The 20,650-nt window shown below is 40.6% G+C and overlaps 1 protein-coding gene across 4 annotated transcripts in view; it reads left to right on the top strand.

Moving 5' to 3' along the window:
• Ntn4 (netrin 4) overlaps positions 1-19,738 on the top strand; it is a 118,363-nt gene extending 98,625 nt beyond the window's left edge. For 3 of the 4 annotated variants that reach the window (XM_045153308.1, XM_004650190.2, XM_045153309.1), the window contains exons 6-10: positions 2,147-2,360; positions 3,559-3,674; positions 12,465-12,533; positions 15,028-15,198; positions 18,800-19,738. In XM_045153308.1, coding sequence (XP_045009243.1) covers positions 2,147-2,360; positions 3,559-3,674; positions 12,465-12,533; positions 15,028-15,198; positions 18,800-18,942 — 713 coding nt within the window. In that variant the 3' untranslated portion in view covers positions 18,943-19,738. The remainder of the gene's footprint in view (positions 1-2,146; positions 2,361-3,558; positions 3,675-12,464; positions 12,534-15,027; positions 15,199-18,799) is intronic. The other variant, XM_045153307.1, reaches the window with a different exon arrangement.
• The last annotated feature ends 912 nt before the right edge of the window (positions 19,739-20,650 follow it).

The raw sequence follows: 20,650 nt of genomic DNA, 5'->3' as shown, positions 1-20,650 counted from the left end.
TTCTGAGGTTAAAAAAAAGATTATCCAGAAGAGCTTGTCAATATATGAGAATTATCAGAATAAGGCAGTACGATGAATTGAGAACCCTGGGGAACTCTGGCATAACTACTGTGAGGAATTGTTTTTAGAGGTAAAATTGAAAAAATAGAATTGATGAGTATCACTTATGGGACCCAAGTGTGGTTAAGGCACATGAATTTGTGATAAACTAATACTTACATTATATATATATACATACATAGGTCATCGATTTCTACTACCTTAGAAGCAAAGAAAGCGTAAAGCAGTAGGCAGTTCTGAGAGCGCTGAGAAGATAGACCTGCAAGATGGTTTATCATAGCTTCTAGTCTGAAGAACCAAGTTTAACTCCATCCACGTTAAATCTTTGCCTCCTATTCCACACCTGAACCTATTCTGTTACGTGTGACCTGAGAAACCCAGTTAATTGATCTGGTGAAACTATATATTCATGATTACTAGCCTCAACCACGTTCTTTTTTTTTTTTATTTTTATTTTTATTTATTTATTTTTTTTTTTTGAGAGCGACAGACACAGAGAGAAAGACAGATAGAGGGGGAGAGAGAGAATGGGCGCGCCAGGGCTTCCAGCCTCTGCAAACGAACTCCAGACGCATGCGCCCCCTTGTGCATCTGGCTAACGTGGGACCTGGGGAACCGAGCCTTGAACCGGGGTCCTTAGGCTTCACAGGCAAGCGTTTAACCGCTAAGCCATCTCTCCAGCCCTCAACCACGTTCTTAATGCTGAGCAGCCATTCATTGATTCTTCTTCACTTTCTCCCACGTCTCAGGCTTCCCGTGTCTCTCCCATCTGATGGCCTTGCTTCCTATTTCATTCACATAAACCCACCCATGAGAAAAGTCCAACCACCTGCCTCCCCTGTGAAGATTTATTTACTTGCATGGGTGGCCACGTGTATGTCTTCCTTCTTGTCACTAGGAACTGACCACGTGCCTACCTACACCAATGCCTCTTTGTACATCAGACCCTGTCCCTCCATCCTTCTCATACATACTTAGGTATCCCTCTAGAACTTCTCCCATCTCTTTATTTTGTCATTGACTTTTTTCTTTCTATTGGATCTTTCCATCAACATCAAATATTGAATGTGCTTACTTTCTCTCACCTTGAAACAAAACAAATAAAAACCCAAATCCTCCTTTAAGTTTACATTACCATCCTTTTTTGTTGTTGTTGTTGTTGATTTTTGAGGTAGAAGCTCACTATAGCCCAAGCTGACCTGGAATTCACTATGTAGTGTCAGGGTGGCCTCAAACTTGCAGTAATCCTCCTGCTTCTATCTCCCAAGTTCTGGGACTAAAGGCACACTCTCTACCTGGCCTGGCTGCCACTCACTTTTTGCTACCAAAAGACATATCTGTTCTCATGGTCAAATTCTTCTGCCCCCATTTGCCGTGGGGTTTTCTTCACTGACATTCCCCACTTGCACTATTAAACTAAAACTGCTCCTGTCGAGGAAGCCAATGGCCTTCACGTTGTTAAATGCAATAATCCATCTTCTTTGACCCATCAGCACTCGAAGCCACTGATGCTCCTCTCACTCTTAAAAGTTTTTGGGAGGCTGAAGAAATGGCTTAACAGCTAAGGCATTTTCCTGTGAAGTCAAAGGACCCAGGTTCTATTCCCCAGGACCCACATTAGATACACAAGGGACGCATGCATCTGGAGTTCATTTGCAGTATCTGGAGACCCTGATGTGCCTATTCTCTCTCTCCCTCTCGTTGCAAATAAATAAATTCTTTTAAAAACTTAATAAAAACGTTTTTTGCTTGGCTTCTAAAACATCATCCACTTCCAATTTTTCCCAGTGATTGATCCTTTTCTGTCTTCTTTGCTGGGTTATCATTGCCTCAACCAAAAAAAAAATTTATATGTGATGCCTTGGACTTTAGCATAAATTATATGGTTCTTTTTGCTTTTGAATAGAAAGCAGTCATGCTTTCTATCAAATCTTGTTTGTCCACAATGAACTTTCATTCTCTAAGCACACGGAGTTTCGAGCATGTGACGGGCGGTGAAGGAACAGCATTTGGGGATGGCCAGGCCTAATCTCTACCCAGATGACCTAGAGTCACTCACCAGTCTTTTGCCTCCCTTCTGTTGCAGCATGCTCCTGCCATCCAGTGGGATCCGCTGTCCTTCCTTTCAGCTCAGTGACCTTCTGTGACCCCAGCAACGGTGACTGCCCTTGCAAGCCTGGAGTAGCAGGGCCCCACTGTGACAGGTGTATGGTCGGGTACTGGGGTTTCGGCGACTACGGTTGCAGGCCGTGTGACTGTGCGGGGAGCTGCGACCCTCTCACGGGAGACTGCATTAGCAGGTGAGTGCAGTGCGTGTGCCCCTGGCCTCCGCCACGTGCGCCTCAGCGCGCTCTCAAAGTCTGCTGGGGATCTGGAAAATCCTGCCTGCCACTAGTGTAGCCAAAAGTTACTTGCACATTTCTTTTTGTTATTATTTTAATTTTTTATCAATTAGGTGCCCATTTCTTTTTTTTTTTTTAAATTATATTTTTTAATTTATTTGAGAGTAACATACAGAGAAAGAGGCAGAAAGAGAATGGGCACGCCAGGGCCTCCAGCCTCTGCAAACGAACTCCAGACGCGTGCGCCCCCTTGTGCATCTGGCTAACGTGGGACCTGGGGAATCGAGCCTTGAACCGGGGTCCTTAGGCTTCACAGGCAAGCGCTTAACAGCTAAGCCATCTCTCCAGCCCCCCCATTTCTTTTTTAAAAAAAATTCTATCAGTCTGCAGAGTCAACCAATTTGTTCTTGCGAGAGTCGACGTTCTCTCTCTCCCTCTCTCTGTCTCCTTCTCGCTCCCTCTCAAACATACATATATATTTTTTAATTATGTGTGTGTGTGTATGTATATGTATGTATATATATATATATATATATATATATATATATATGTATGTATGTATGTATGTATATATAATTTTAAAAATTGGGCTGGAAAGATGACTTAGCAATTAAGGCATTTGCCTGCAAAGCCAAAAGACACTGGTTTGATTGATTCTCCAGGACCCACATAAGCCAGATGAACAAGGGGGCGCATGCATCTGGAGTTTGTTTGCAGTGGCTGGAGGTCCTGGCATGTCCATTTTTTCTCCCTCTCTCTCTCTCTCTCTTTCTCTCTCTCTCTCTCAAATAAATAAATAAAGATTTTAAAAAGTTTAAGAGTCTATTTTGTTTTGCAAGACAAGTAATTTCTCACAGTAACTTCTGGAAAGTGAAAGAAGGGGAGTTAGAAGTAAGGTTTGAATCTCCAAAAGCAGGTTCACATCTACTCAGTTTCTTTAAAAATGCTTAGTAAAAGCCGGGCGTGGTGGTGCACGCCTTTAATCCCAGCACTCGGGAGGCAGAGGTAGGAGGATCACGGTGAGTTTGAGGCCACCCTGAGACTCCCTAGTGAATTCCAGGTCAGCCTGAGCTAGAGTGAAACCCTACCTCAGAAAACAACAACAACAAAAAAAAAAAATGCTTAGTAAATTCTCTGTCATTTTCTGTCTCCTTAGTAGTACAGACATCGACTGGTATCAAGAACTTCCTGACTTCCACGCTACGCACAACAACACGGACGCAGCCTGGGAATGGGAGGATGAGCAAGGGTTTTCTGCACTGAGACACTCAGGTGAGACACCTGTGAACCATGTCACATTGCCAGGCCATGGCAACAGGGAGTGTGTCCCATCGGGGGACAGCGCTTGGATCATGGGAGGGGCATCTTTTAGTTCTGAGGCTTAACAGAATGGTAGCTCTCTATGAAACTGTAAGTGTGGAAATACGAAACTGTGATATAGATGAGAAGTATTTTAACAAACTTTTGTTTATTTCTTAATTTGGGGATGATATGTGTAGTTGGTAAAGAAAATTTGGAAATACAAAACATCCCAACACAAGTTGAAAAGTTCATGCCACTGCCACCCCATTTACCTAGGTTTGTAGCTTGCTTAAAAGTGAAAACCTAGTGGGGTGTGGTGGTGCACACCCTTAATCCCAGCACTCAGGAGGCAGAGGTAGGAGGATTGCTGAGAGTTCAAGGCCAGCTTGAGACTCCATAGTGAGTTTCAGGTCAGCCGGAGCTAGTGTGAGACCCTACCTCGGAAAACCAAAATAAATAAGTAAAATAAATAAAGCCAAAATAATACTAAAAACATAGTTAAAAGAAAAGGGGGAAAGCCAAGTGTGGTGGCGCATGCCTTTAATCCCAGCACTCAGAAGGCAGAGGTAGGAGGATCGCCATGAGTTCGAGGCTACCCTGAGACTACGTAGTGAATTCCAGGTCAGCGTGGGCTAGAGTGAGACCCTACCTCGAAAAGCCAAAAACCAAAACAAACAAGCAAACAACAACAGCAAAATAAAACAGTTGACTACATTTTGAACTTTTTAGTTCTTAAGCACTCACATATCATAATATTGTTGTACTATTGATCTTTTTTACTCTCTAGAGCACATGTGGAAGCCAGAGGTCAACATTATCTTCCTCATTGCAATCCATCTGACTTAATGACCTGAGCTCACTGATTCAGCCAGCGTGGCTAGCTTGCTCCTGGGAGCCCCTGTTGGTGCCTCTGGAGCACTGAGCTTAGATAAGCTAATGCACCCGTACCCAGCATTTACATGCGTGTGGAGGACTTCTTCCCTCTTTTGTGGTGCTTTCTCCACTGAGCCATGGTCCTAGGCTGGGAAGTTCATTCTCACTCTTCCTTGGCCCTTGCTCTCATCCGATCCATGTCAAAATTTCTAAACCTGAACTTTGCAACATCTCTTGATTTTTTTTTTTTCTGTAGCTCCAAATGGCCTTGAACTCGAGCTCCTCCTGCCTCGCCACTCCACTGTTAGGATTACAGGTGGACACCATCAAACCCGGCTTGACACTTCTCCTCTCTGACTCATACGCACCTTTCTAGCTAGACCCACGCCACGTTGCATTTTAGACAGACAGAATACTAAAAAGAGTCATTCTTCCAGAATGAGGCTCAAAATCTGGATTTCCTACATTTTAGCTGTGCTGCCTTGGAAAAGCTAATTAATTTCTCTGAGCCCTTATCTATTGTTTAAATATTTACTTATGAATTTGAGAGAAAGAGAGGAGGGATGGATGGATGGCTTAGTGGTTAAGGCACTAGCCTGCAAAGCTAAAGGACCCAGGTTCAATTCCCCAGATGCACAAGGTGGTACATGCTTCTAGAGTTCATTTGTAGTAGCTGAAGGCCCTGGAGTGCCCATTCCCTCTCTCTCTCTCTCTCTCTCCCTCCCTCTTTATCTCTAAAATATAAGTAAAAATAAAATATTTTAAAAAACAGAGAGAGAGCAGAGCCTCCTGCTGCTGCAAACGAACTCTGGATTCATGTACCACTTTCTGCCTCTGGCTTTACGTAGGTACTTGGGAACCAAACCCAGGCTGTCATGTTTTGCAAGCAAGTGCCTTTAACTATTGAGCCATGTCTCCCACTCCATTTTTAATTTGCTAATAATATCTACTTCATAAGATCATCACAAGTGTTAACTAAGATCATATGGATAAAGTCCCTGATATGTATTTTTCCTTATATATTTATGGTCTATAGTTGTCAATCAAATTAGTTATTGCTGGGCTGGAGAGATGGCTTAGCGGTTAAGCGCTTGCCTGTGAAGCCTAAGGACCCCGGTTTGAGGCTCGGTTCCCCAGGTCCCACGTTAGCCAGATGCACAAGGGGGCGCACGTGTCTGGAGTTCGTTTGCAGAGGCTGGAAGCCCTGGCGCGCCTATTCTCTCTCTCTCCCTCTATCTGTCTTTCTCTCTATGTCTGTCACTCTCAAATAAATAAATAAATAAAAATTTTAAAAAAATTAGTTATTGCTGCTGTTATAATCAATTTTGCTAAGTTTTAATTGATCCCTGCCTATATTTTCTCCCCTTTCCAATACATTTGATGCAGTAAAGCCAGACAAGTCTTCATACATATAATTTTAAAAATATTTTATTTTATTTATTTGTTCAAGAGAGCAAGAATGGGCATGCCAGGGCCTCCAGCCACGGCAAATGAATTCCAGATGCATGTACCACCTTGTGCATCTGGTTTACATGGGTTCTGAGGAATCAAACCTGGGTCTTTAGGCTTTCCAGGCAAGTGCCTTACCACTAAGCCATCTCTAGCCCCATATATATATTTTTTAATTCATGTAACTTCTGTAAACTGGTATGTTTGGAAATTTACCTTTAGCTAACAAACTAAAGCTAGGCCCTAATGGCATATCAGCTCCAGTCTGCCTTCTACTACCTTGCTCAACTCAGCCAGTACAGAGAAGACCACTGGCTTTTCCGTTTGCTTTTATATTTCCTTGGTCACTCTCTTACCTCCATACTCCTGTCAGACTCCTACTTGTTAGGCTCTTAAATGAGTAAACATAAAATAAAACAGTAGCTGGTAGAAGTGGGGATGTAGACAGGCATGGAAGTATACACCTTTAATCCCAGCACTCAGGATGCTGAGCTAGAAGGATCGTTGTGAGTTCAAAGCCAGCCTGAGACTACATAATGAATTTCAGGTCAGCCTTGGCTAGAGCAAGACCCTACCTCAAAAAAAAATTAAAAAAATAGGGCTGGAGAGATGGCTTAGCAGTTAAGCACTTGCCTGTGAAGCCTAAGGACCCCGGTTCAAGGCTTGGTTCCCCAGGTCCCACGTTAGCCAGATGCACAAGGGGGCGCACACATCTGGAGTTAGTTTGCAGAGGCTGGAAGCCCTGGCGTGCCCATTCTCCCTCTCCCTCTATCTGTCTTTCTCTCTGTGTCTGTCGCTCTCAAATAAATAAATAAATAAAAATTTTAAAAAAAGCATATACCTTTAAAAAAAATAAAATAAATTAAAAAATAAGAATAAAAGCTAGGTATGGTTGCATACTCCTTTAATTCCAGGTCTTGAGAGGCAGAAGTAGGAGGATCTCCATGAGTTCAAGGCCAGCCTGAGACTAACAAGTGAATTCCAGGACAACCTGGGCTAAAGTGAGACCCTATCTTGAATAAATAAATAAATAAATAAATAAATAAATAAATAAATAAATAAAAAGAAAGAAAGTATAGATGTATCTCAATGGTTATTGTATTTACCCATTTGTTGCTAGAACAAACACCCTACTAAAAGCAGCTTATGGGAGGAAAGGGTTTATTTCAGGCTTATAGTTTCCAGGCTTTATCATGGTGGAAGACGCTGACTCACTTCATCATACATCCACAGCAGAGAGACATCAGCCAGCATCAACAAACAAGCATGAACTAACTCTGAACACACCTTAGGGCTGGACTCATGATCTGCCTCCAGTGACACACCTCCTCCAGCAGGGCTCTGCCAGCTGGAAATTAAAGTAGGAAACTTAATCACAAATACCTGAGTGCCTGGAGAGATTGCTTAGTGATTACAGTACTTGCCTGAAAAGCCTAACAACCCAAGTTTGATTACCCAGTACCCACATAAAGCCAGATGCACAAAGTGGTCTATGTGTCTGGAGTTCATTTGCAGTGGCTAGAGGCCCTGGCACACCCATTCTTTCTCTCTGCCTCTCCATCTCACTCTGCTTGAAAATAAATAAATAAATAAATAAATAAATAAATAAATAAATAAATTTTTTTTTAATCTGAGAACTTCTATCAAGATGTTGTTTGCCTAACCATGCTTCACCTCCCTGGGAAATAACACATGGAAACAGGACCTGAGGAGAGAATTGGCCCATCACACTTCATCCTCACCCCAGCTGAAACCAAAGAGGAATCAGGAAAATGGTCAAGAGTGCTGCTTGCTCAGTAAACCTGATATCAGCACAAGGGTGAAGGAGACAGACACTGAGGACTCTCAACACCTACCAAAGCAGAGATCCAGAGGCTCCTAAGTGCCCCTCACTGCAGTAAACTTAAAATGCACCCAACGTGGCTCCTGGAATTTTGCAGAAGAGGGGGAGAAAGATTGTTAGAACCATAAGTTGGGACATTATGCACAGAGACATTGCCTCTTCCCCATAACTGATGGCTGCCCCTGCAATGCATGACCCATAATCCCCATGGGGATAACCGGCATCCTCAACAAGGAGGGTCCCTTGGGGTAGGGGGCAGGTGATAAGAGTAATGAGGTACCAACTTGTGCTGTTTACATTCGGAGTATGTCCATAACTCATTAAAAAATATGTTGGGCTAGAGGGATGGCTTAGCAGTTAAGGCGTTTGTCTGCAAAGCCAAAGGACCCAGGTTTGATTCCACAGGACCCTCGTTAGCCAGATGCACAAGGTGGCGCATGTGTCTGGCGTTTATTTGCAGTGGCTGGAGGCCCTGGCATGCCTGTTCTCTCCCTCCCTCCCTCTCTCTCTCTCTTTCTCTTAAATAAATAAATAAATAATTTTTAAAGTTTATTATAAAAAAGATAGATAGGTTTCCCAAGGGTGGGCATGTAGCAGTAAATTTATTTATTTTTATTTATTTTCAAGGAGAGAGAGAAAGGAAGAGAGAGAGAATATGAATGAGAGCCAGAGGAAATGGGCAGGCCAGGGTCTCTTGCCACTATAAATGAACTCCAGACATATGGACCACTTGTGCATCTGGCTTAATGTGGGACTAAAGGATTGAACCCAGGTCATCAGGCTTTGCTAACAAGTGCCCTTACCTGCTGAGCTATCTGTCTAGCCCCAAGACATTAACTTTTAAGAAGAAACAAGAGGGAGGAGAAGGATGGGAGGAAGAAAAGGAAGAAGACCTCCCAACCAGGTGTCAGTGGCCTCTGACATTTTAAATTGGGTAGACAATCTCATGTGGAACAAGTAGGCATGCTGAAGTCTAAGTAGTGGGCCGGTGTGCCTCAGAAGACAAGGAGACGGGGAACACTGGACAGAAGGATATCTGTTTGTCATAATCAGTGAGGAGGAGCCAAGTGAAACGACTGAAAATGTCTGTGACCGAGATATGGAGCGCATTGGTGTGATTTTTAATCTTGGTTGTTAACTTGATTGGATATGGATTTGGCTAAGAAAGGACTATGGACAAGTGTGCAAAGTGTTTCCTGGGCAGGAGTGCAGGGGGGTAGGGGAAAGACCCTCTTCTAGAACTGTTAGCACCTTCTGGTGGTAACACAAGTATAAAGGAGTCCAAGGAAAATGCTCTCTGGCTTCTGCCCACCCTGCTCCTCGATGGCTCGCGTATCTGCTCTGTTTTGGCCATTCTTTGCTGACTTTGACCTTCTAACATGAATCAAAGATCAGGAATCCTCCAGGCCTTCAGCACAACGTTGGGATTTGCAGGACATCCAGCCTCATGGCCTGAGCAGATTCTCAGCCCCCCAAACTGTGTAGACAGCCGTTGGTGGATGACACAGCTCAAGCGTGTGGACCAACCTAGCAAACCCCACCCTGTTGATAACGTCCATTCATCCTGTGAGCTCTGTTCCTCTGGAGAACCCTGACTAATGCAACCGGTGGTCATATCAATAGTATCTAGAGGGTAAAAAAGATAAATCGCGCAACAATATTGTGATATGTGAGTGCTTAAGAGCTGAAGTTCAAAATATAGTCAGATGGTGTTTGAATTGCTGTGACCAAATAGCCAGTTTTGCCCAGGTATGGATCAACTATTAATAAATAGCTCCTTTTTTAAAGACTCAAAAAAAAAAAAAAATCCTGAGGCTATGGAGCCATTTACGTTCAAACCACCACAGTGGTGCAGAAGGAAAACTTTTTGTTTATTTTTCTCTTGAGGCAGAGTCTTGCTCTGTAACGCTGGCTGCCCTAGTTCTCACTATGTAGACCAAGCTGGCCTTGAACTCATGGTGGTCCTCGTCTCAGTCCCCCAAGAACTAGGGTTATAGACATGAAGCATCACATGAAGCATCATAACTAACCCAAAGAAAACTGTATGCCTACGTTGCAGTTACTTTCTCTTTGCCTGACAAACACTCGACCAGAAGCAGCTGATGGGAGGAAGGAGTTTATTTCAGGCTGACAGAATCCAGGTGAAGCGCCGTCCGTGATAGCAGAAGCCGGCTCACTTCCATGCATGCACAGCAGGGAGAAACGACTCTGGCAGCAGCCAACAAACACAGAGACGGAGCTCAAATTGCTGTTTGTGTTACGGTTAACCTGCAAGTTCTGCTCCCAGTGACATACCTCTTCCCCAGTAGGACTTTGCCCACTGGAGACTCATGTTACAAACTCAATCATACATATATATACATGTATATGTATTTTGCATATATATATATATATATATACATATATATGTATTTTGCATATATATATGTATTTTGTGTGTGTATATATTTGCAAGAAGAGAATTAGTAGGTGCACCAGTGCCTCTAGCCACAGCAAACAACTCCACATGCATACACCACTTTGTACATCTAGCTTTACATGGATCCTGGAGAATTAAACCCAGATTGCTAGGCATTGCAGGCAAGCACTTTATCCGCTGAGCCATCTCTCCAGCCCAGCAGGCTCAATCTTTTTTTTTTTTGAGAGAGAGAGAGAGAGAATGGGCACGCCAGGGCCTCCAGCCCCTGCAAACGAACTCCAGACGCAGGCGCCCCCTTGTGCATCTGGCTAATGTGGGTCCCTAGGGAATCAAACCTGGGTCCTTTGGCTTTGCAGGCAAACACCTTAACTACTAAACCATCCCTCCAGCCCTCAATCTTAATTTTAAAAAAATGCTGAGTCCATGAGGCCATACATTCAAACCACCACATTCTGGTACTTATGGAAAAAAAAAAAAAGTTTTAGTAGCTAGGAGTGGTGGCACATGCCTTCAGTCCCAGCACTCGGAAGATAGAGGTAGAAGGATCACTGTAAGTTTGAGGCCACCCTGAGACTACATAGTGAATTCTAGGTCAGCCTGAGCTAGATCAAGACCCTAACTTGAAAAAATAAGTTTTAGTAAATGCTATTGTTACCATTCAGTGTTTGGAAATACAGATCATGAGGACAAGAGGGGAGGGGAGAGAAAAGGAGAGAATAATATACAATTGTTAAAATGAAGAATGATGTGTATCTGTTCTAAGTTCTAAGAACATAAAGATGAGTGAGGCATAGTCTGTGCCCTCAAGGAACATTCTAGAGAAGAAACAGATACATAAGTAGATATGAGAACGCTATATAAAATTGATGTACACAGCATTTTGAAAGTCTTCTATAAGGCCTTGCAATTATCTCATGTATAACAACTGTGATACATAATTTCAACTGTTTAAGAAACTTTCCTACCTTTTATGGGCTGGAGAGATGGCTTAGCGGTTAAGCCCTCACCTATGAAGCCTAAGGACCCCGGTTCGAGGCTCGGTTCCCCAGGTCCCACGTTAGCCAGATGCACAAGGGGGCGCACGCGTCTGGAGTTCGTTTGCAGAGGCTGGAAGCCCTGGTGCGCCCATTCTCTCTCTCTCCCTCTCTCTGTCCTTCTCTCTGTGTCTGTCGCTCTCAAATAAATAAATAAAAATTTAAAAAAAAAAATGAACAAGAAACTTTCCTACCTTTTTTCAAAACACATTTTTCAAAAAATTTTTCAGGTTTTTTTTATTTGAGTGAGAGAAAGAGGAAGAGAGGGAGAGAGAGTGAGAATCAGTGTGCCAGGGCCTCCAGCCACTGCAAATGAACTCCAGACACGTGTACCACCCTGTGCATTTGGTTTACGTAGGTCCTAGGGAATTAAACCTGGGTCCTTTGGCTTTTCAGACAAGCACCTTAACCACTAAGCCATTTCTCCAGCCCTCATTTCAGATTTTCTTCAGCATGAAGTCTTTTCCCATCTTCCCAATGTGAGAACTACCCTCTTACCCAAGCATATTGTACCCCTTTCTCTCCCTCCCTCTCTCTCTCTCTCTCTCTCTCTTTCTCTCTCTCTCTGCTTAACACTTTTTATATACTCACTTTCTTCACATGACTGAATTGTAAGCCTTAGGCAAGGATTGCATCTTGCCCATCTCTATCTAATCTGAAGAACATAACACTATGCCTTGCCCATCTTAGGTGCTGAGTAAATACATGTACATGCAGTTACTCCCTTTCATTAACATAAAATATTGGTACTGGAATGCATTTATCAAAACATTGGTTATAGATCCGGGCATGGTGGCACACGCCTTTAATCCTAGCACTCAGGAGGCAGAGATAGGATTGCTATGAGTTCAAGGCCAGCCTTAGACTACAGAGTGAATTCTGGTCAGCGTGGACTAGAGTGAGACCCTACCTCGAAAAAAAAAAAAAGTTATATATTGGAATGTGATATGTTACTTAATGTATTTTTTTTTTTTTTGGTCAAAACATTGTTGGATGATAGGTAATTCAAAGAGACTGCTTTCGAATGATCTTGTGATTGCTTAGTATTGATGGCTGTCATATGAACCACTCAAAGTGTAATTGGTGAGTTAGGTATCTATCTTTCTTTCTAAACAACATTGTTTTTCATTTACTCTGCATAGGTAAATGCGAATGTAAGGAACAAGTGTTAGGAAACCCCAAGGCATTCTGTGGAATGAGGTATTCCTATGGTGAGTATGAAGCCCTCAGGTGCTCCTTGGGCCTCCACACACACCAAGTACAAAAGGTTCTTAGGAAACAAGAGGCCTTACAGATCACAGTGACGTGGTACCTGGCACAGGCTAGATACTCGGAAATGGTACGGATGAAAAAGAGGACACATTAGAGGAGTGCTAAGACTCACCATCCACCCAAGTCTCTTCCCCCAGATCTCCACACAGTCCTCGCCTTTCAAATAACAGAAAAAGACATCATCTGGAAAACAGAACACGATGCTGCCCTAAGTCAAAATTGTTACTATCTTCCAATTCCAAGTGGTTGTGTACTTACTATTAAATATGTTAAGATGTTTTATCTTACCAACACATGGGACTTTTGATTGCTCCATGGTTTATATGGCCTGAATAGGCATTAGAAGAGGAAATTTTAGAGCCAGGTGTGGTGGCACATGCCTTTAATCCCAGTACTTGGGAGGCAGATGTAGGAGGATCACAGTGAGTTTGAGGCCACCCTGAGACTACACAGTGAATTTCAGGTCAGCCTGAGCTAGAGTGAGACCTTACCTCAAAAAAAAAAAAAAGAGGAATTTTTTCTAAGTAAGATATCTGAAACTAAGTACAACATTTAGATTCTCAATAGCATTGGTTTATTTTTAGTATTTTATTTATTTATTTTTATTGAAGATAGAGAAAGAGGCAGATAGAGAGAGAATGGGCAAACCAGGTCCTCCAGCCACTGAAAACAAAATCCAGACACATGTGTCACCCTGCACATCTGGCTTATGTGGGTACTGGGGAATCGAAGCTGGGTCCTTAGACTTTGCAGGCAAGTGCCTTAACCACCAAGCCATTTCTCCAGCCCTCAATAACATTGGCTTTAATCTCACTAGACAATAAGTAAATCTTGTCTAAATTTATGTCCATGTATCCTCTTCATCTACCAACTTGGCTAAGAAGTAGAAGAAATGTGTAGTGTCCAGTGAAGGAAAGGCAGGTCAGAGGAAATGGCATGTGCTGCTGAAAGCATGAAGTGTGACAGTTTGGTCCTAAATCAGCTCCGGGAAAATGTCATCTGGTTCTTATTGTCACATAGACTTGGCAGCTCTCTGATACATGATCTTTAATCAGCTGCATTAATATTCTATTCAAGAGAACTTAAACGTTCTTAAAGGTGTAATGAAACACCTTTGTCTTACTTTTAGTGCATTTTACATATAGGCATTTTAAAAAGCTGGTTTCTCCCTCTCCATTCTCTGGCATAGTGGGAAAAAAAAAACTGGATTTATTTGTTTATTCCTTTATCAAAGATTTATGGAATGCTGGGCGTGGTGGTGCATACCTTTAATCCTAGCACTTGGGAGGCTGAAGTTGGAGGATGGCTGTGCATTTGAGGTCAGCCTGAGTCTACGTAGGTGAATCCAGGTCAGCCTAAGTTAGAGTGAGACCCTACCTTGAAAAAAAAAGTGACAGTAGTAAATAAACAAGGTCTCTACTGTCTTTGATCTTAAAAACTGGTGAAATTATTATAGTGAACATTCATCGAGGATTACTATGCACTCATGTGTTCATTTCACTGGGGTTTGAATCCAAACTGTAAACAACTGGGCATACATGAACTTGAGAAGTTCGCTTAACTCCTTAGATTTCTTCCCCACTACAATTTACTTCATTACTTAACTTTCTGCCATATACATTGCATAGATGGAAGGGCATAATAGAATCATAAGTCAATCAGAATACTGGAGGACTGTTATTGTAATGTAGATTTCAAAATAGCTAGCAAAAAGAATCTGGGATGTTTTCAATACACAGAAATGATCAATGTTTGAATAGATCTGCTTGATCTGATTCTGCATTTCATACTGTATAAATATTGATATGTCACATAGTACTCCATAAATATATACAATTGCCATGTGTCAGTTTAAAAATTGTTTTAATTGCTAAAAAATAAAGAGAATACTAGAGTTCTACCAACATGTAGAGGAACAGTTTCCCTCATCCCAGTCAGCTTGTTTTTTTTTTACCTCAGGCATAGAATAGTAGATCATTGATCACATCATATAATCCTGTATAATTATGTAAAATATATTGTGACGAGGCATTTTGCTCTTTGACATAACATTAAACACAATCAACCACAAAAGTATAATCAGAATCTAAATAAAAACTAAGATAGCAATTCTACTTGCTAGTTATTCTTTCTCTATAGATTGGCTCACTAAATATATTTAAGATTATATTTGCAGTCAGCAATGGCTGCTAGTGTGCTAGTACAAGGGAGAATATGAGCTGGAATTGCCCAATAAAGAATTAAATATAAAATGATATGAAACTAGAGCAAATATGCATGAGCTTGACGATTTTTTAAAACAAATTTCTACATTCTCACTGTCATTAATTCACTTTTCCATTATGCTCTGAAATGCATATTTAAGTAATTCTAATTTCAAAAGAATGTGAAATTCATGGATTTTTTTTAACTTGTGCAATTATATCATTACAGTGTTAAAAATAAAGATTTTATCAGCTCATGATAAAGGTTCTCACGCGGAGGTCAATGTGAAGATTAAAAAAGTCTTAAAATCTACCAAACTGAAGATCTTACGAGGAAAGCGAACATTGTATCCAGAATCCTGGACGAATAGAGGCTGCACTTGCCCCGTCCTCAATCCTGGTGAGCACTAGGCGTTCCTGTCTTAGCATGTTCCTTGTCTCTGATTGGCTCCTTGTCATACACTCTCTGAAGTACCATGTAGGTAAATTCAGCAAGGGCATCTCTCCCCTTCACTCCCTGAATACTGGAGAAATTCCAAAATAAATTCTTTGAACTGACATCAAAAACTTATTTCTCTTCCATGTGCTCTATAAAAGTAAAATATTTTAAAACCCAGCCATATAATACTTTCTGTCCTAAAAGAGAAGTCTCAGATTGGTTCCAGGTGCCAGTTGTATAAGAAAGCGCTTTCATGAATTTATCGGCCACTTGCACGTTATCGGAAAGCTGGTCCTGTTACATTAGAACCTGTTCCCAAAGGAAGCTCCAGCACAAAATTCCATCTGTGCAAATAACACTGAAATCATTTTGACTATTGCATGAGAAGCATCTGTTTCTCCTGGATAGAAAACAACTCCCCAGTTCTCATCGTGTTGTTTTGCTTTTCATTTAACGATGATTTGGGTTTCAAATGAGAAACAGCAGGAAAAACAATTTTGGAGTGAAATTAATATGAACCTGAAAATATATAGCAAAGATGATGGCAAGCCAGAATAGAGTTTCTTGATTCAATACGAGTAAGTATACACTCAATGTGCAATGTCTAAGCTACTTATTTCTTGATCTCCCCCATTCAATTTGAACACAGGATTTAGGTTTCTAATCATAGTATCTTTGGCATCTACTATTAGCAGCCAGGCAATACTAACATAATACTCAGACAGAAAGTTCTAGTAAAACTAATAATAATCTATACAGTCTTCTATTTCCCTGTTCATGCATTCCATGCAGTCATCATATATGTCTTAGGGGCACTGTTGAAACAGGTGCATCATTTATATTCTGAATCTATTTTATTCTCCATATGAGTCAGGAAACCACAATTATGTTACTAAGAAGTCTTTTGTGGTCTCTAACAAATTTGAGAAAAAAAACAACAGAAAGAAACTAGCAATAAAATATCCCCTTAATCTTAGCAATCTAATAAATGATACACACATTTAAATGTTTTTGCAACTGTCCATTTCTTACACCCTTTTCTGCCACTTCAATGTTTAAGTTTATTTAAATTAGGATAAGAAAAAGTGAAAAAAAGACATTTTTAAATCATAAAAATACACAGTTCTAAAGAATAAACTGAAGTAATAAGAATCTAGAGTTGGAATAGAGGAAAACAGGTGCCATTTATTTAAGTTCTATTTCCCAATGATCTGGGCTTAAGGGCTTTTTAGAAGCACATTTCTATTATCTTGGCAAAAGAAAAAGAAAAAAAAAAAGTCTGCCCAGTTTTGCAGTATGACATTAAAAACAAAAGCTTTGACCATCTGAGCCACCCTCCAGGAAGTGAGCTCTGCTTCCTAATCAGGTCTCCGCCAGAGTCCAAGAATCAGCTGAGGTCCTCACAATTGAAAACATAAGCGCAATTATGCAGCGAAGTCTTGAAAACATGTTTACTTGCTTTGAAGCACGGACTAGAAGCTTCCAAGGCAAAACCACACACTCTTTCATTTTACTCTTTTTATTTATTTATTTTTTTCAATTTTACAAGTGTCAATGGCTGAGACCAAAAAAAAAAAAAAAAAGCTGATAAGAAAACTGAAACCTTACACCTCAGCTTGCTTCCTGTGCTACTTTGGAAAGGAGCAATCTACCTGGGTACCCCTGCCAATTTTGATCTGTCCATACATTCACACAGTCATTCATCATATATTTTGAATACCAACACTAGCATTAAAGTATTCTTTCTTTTCTGTTTGGATATAAAATAAAACGTTGTGCTCTCAAACATGTAACAGAGCAGATGCCAAAGCACAGAGACAGAAGAATTAAACGGAAATACTAATAAGGGATGTGAACGATTGTTTTGTGTGTTGATTTTTGATATGATAGTATGCTATAAACTGATTTTATCTAATTTCATTTATATTAGTTTTGTATTGCTACTTTGAATGGTAAATTCCCATAGTATTTATTTAGTTATAGTTTCAAAGCAACACACTTAAAATACTGGCCAATCTTTAAGTTTCAAAATAACTGCTTATTGTATTTTGAAAAATACGTTTATTAATTCACATGCTAGACAGACAATATCAAGACTTTCTACATATGCATATGTATAAATTATATATAGACAGACATACAAAGGATTGAAGTCATGGCGTTGTACCTGCTGGGCATGCATTCTACCACTGACTATCTTCCCAGCCCTTTTTTACTTCATTTTCAGAGAAGAGTTTGCTATGTTTCTAGGCTGGCCTCAAATTTTCAATCTTCCATCCTGCCTCTAAGTAGCTGGATTAGCTGGGATTACAGGCATGAAGAGCCACACGTGGCTCATAAATTTAAATGCATTCTTTCTCTCTCTTTTTTTTTTTTTTTTTTCATTTTCTTCAAGGTAAGGTCTTGCTCTTTAGCCCAGGATGACCTGATTTTCACTATGTAGTCTCAGGTTGACCTCAAACTCACAGGGATCCATCTACCTCTGCATGTGCCACCACACCTGGCTAGATGTATATTTTCCATTGAATTTTAGGTAATTAAAAAGGTGTGGTGGTGCACACCTTTAAACCCAGCACTCGGGAGGCAGAGGTAGGAGAATCACTGAGTTTGAGACTACCTTGAGACTACATAGTTAATTCCAGATTCGCCTGAGCTAGAGTGAAACCCTACCTTGAAAAACAAAACAAAAAAACAACAACAAAAAAGTTTAAAGTATAGAGCCCTTTGTCTTACATTGGAAAGTTATCACATAAATGCAATTATTTTTCCAATCCCATAGTATCTTTAATTATTTCTAAATGCCAAAATTGATACCATAACAAACATATACTGGGGAATATGATAATTTCTTTAATCAATATATAACGAGATTATCTCTTTGTGCATTTGTGACTCGAACTTTTTTATTTGAAGATTGAAAAGAATTCTGAATTATAAGGGCAAAACTAGCCCTGGTTAAGTCTTGTGATTTTTGTTTTGTTTTGTTCACAAACAAGAATCCTATATTCATTTCCCAAACACATCAACTTTACATAAACAATATGTGTTCCCTTATATCATTGTAATTCTCTTGCACTATGTTTTCCCAAATAGTTGCTTCACTTGTACAGAGCACTTAATACATACTCCCATGCATGGTGATCTTCAAGGAACACTGGCTTAACTAACAGTAAGTGCTCATTGAACCCTTGCTTCTGTCTCATAAAGTGCCGAACACCATAGATAGGTCGAGAATCTGCCCTGATCCGAGTCAGGGTGCTGCTGCTTTGTGGAAGATGACACTGAGAAGTTTCCTAACTTTGCTAAGCTTCATTTATGGTTCATAAAAAGAAGAAAAATGATACCTATTGCAAAGGTCATCTTCAAGATTAATGAGGCAATACAGAGAATGCCTTTAGAACACAGTAAATCCCAAGTGTTAAGCTATTATTTCCTGTTGCTCCCTGCCTCATCCATGCCTGTGTAAAACCACGGACCATGGATATATATGAAAGTACATAAGTCACATCTCCTCTCCAATCAGATAATATCCTATGTAGCTTTTAATTCTGTTCTCATTTAGGCTTGGAGTACCTTGTGGCGGGACATGAGGATGTAAGAACAGGCAAATTAGTCGTGAATATGAAAAGTTTTGTTCAGCGCTGGAAACCGTCTCTCGGAAGAAAAGTCATGGATATTTTAAAAAGAGAGTGCAAATACCAATAAAGGTGTATAGCACATAATGGCACTTCTCTGTGTAGAAAACAGAAAATTAATGAAAAAGAGACCTCAGAAGTGAAACTGGAATCTTCTTAAGTGCCAAAATATAGAGATCTGTTTCAATGCATGGGCCTTTTCAGACCCATGTGTTCTGGACCCGTGTTGAAATGCAGTTTTGTTTCAGAAAGAAAAATGAAAAACCCTGCACTGATACCTGTTTTCCGTGGAATTGATTCTGAAAGTCACAGGGATTGAGAGCATTTGAACAGCAGAAATCCACTGAGGGCAGCACCTCGAAAAAGGACTCTACCCAGGTCCAGATAGATTGCTCACATTTGATGCTACTTAAGGCAATTAAGGAGATTTCACAGAATCTCCAGCCCTGTCAGGAAAGGCATTTCTTAAAAAGAGCCTTGTCTTGTGTGTTATGTATGGACTTCAGTGTGTGGGACGTTGAATGGAATCTCTCCGTGTGTGTATAGTATTTCCTTGTGTAAAGCACTTTACTAGCCACCACTCGGGTTGTGGAAGTTTGGAGACTGCTGTGGACAGGGGAGAAGGGCGAGTGTGAAAACCTGCTGAGACAGAGCACTACCGCGGGATGTGGACAGTGACCGTACGGAGAGGAAGCAAAGCTATTTAACTCCGAACACTTGGAGAAATGAGGTAAAGATGCACCCTAAAAGGAACCTTATGTTTGCATGAAGTCTCAGTTTTAGGCGAGGGGTTAGCTTGCAAGATGCTGGCATATGAAACTTACAAGAAAAAAAAAAAAACTCAATAAAAAGAGACGTCGACATAAGAGAATGAAATCGTTAATGTAGAAATATGTTTATGTACAGGAGACGTGGACTGTAAAATTTAAAAACCTCATTTTATTGAGATGCACTTGTATACACTTCAAAAATTATTGTAGACACAGAATTTGTTCTATTTTTGTGTTTAGTATTTAAACCTGAACATTGAACATTTTCCTTCTTTCAGTTAGCCATATCTGGTCATTACATTTACCCATGTTATAACACATTGTTTGTGATAGTCCAACAAATTATGGTTTTTCATATTTTTTCATCATCTGTATCTGTCATAACCACTATGCATACAGTTTCTTCTGTACTTGAATACACAAAACAGGAACCACAGTGCCATACATTTAAATTCACATACAGAGCATATATTTTTTCCTGAGGTCCTGTGGACTCACACAAAATATATATATATTGCTTTGTTAATTTGTTTTTATATTTCATATATGTAATAAAGGAATATGACCTTCTGACCTTTGTCTACTTGAATCTTTCCAATAATGCTAAATATTAATTTCTCTTAATGAGAGAAGTTAAATCTAATTCCTTAAGTCTTCTTAAAGTTTGGATCTTAAATGTTCCCCTACGAACAAAAAAGAAAAAAAAAATTTTAAAATGTTCCCCAAAGGCCCACAAGCTTAGTCACCAACCTGTGATGCTACTAGGAAGTGGTGGAACCTTGAGAAGGAGAGGCTCAGTGAAAGGAAGTCAGATCGCTGGGTGCATATGCCCTTGTCGTGGACATTGGGACCCTGATCCTTTCCTTTCTCAATGTCTTTGCTTTCTGGCCGCATGAGGTAAGCGGCTTTGCTGTACCATGCTCTCCTGCCATGGCGTTCTGCCTCAGCACAGGCCCAAAGGCAACATGGCCAAGTGACCGTGGTACCCCTAATACAGTGAACCAAAAT

Source organism: Jaculus jaculus, chromosome 6 (genome assembly GCF_020740685.1).
Source record: "Jaculus jaculus isolate mJacJac1 chromosome 6, mJacJac1.mat.Y.cur, whole genome shotgun sequence".
NCBI lineage: Eukaryota > Metazoa > Chordata > Mammalia > Rodentia > Dipodidae > Jaculus > Jaculus jaculus.
This window is presented reverse-complemented; position numbering and strand designations above follow the sequence as displayed.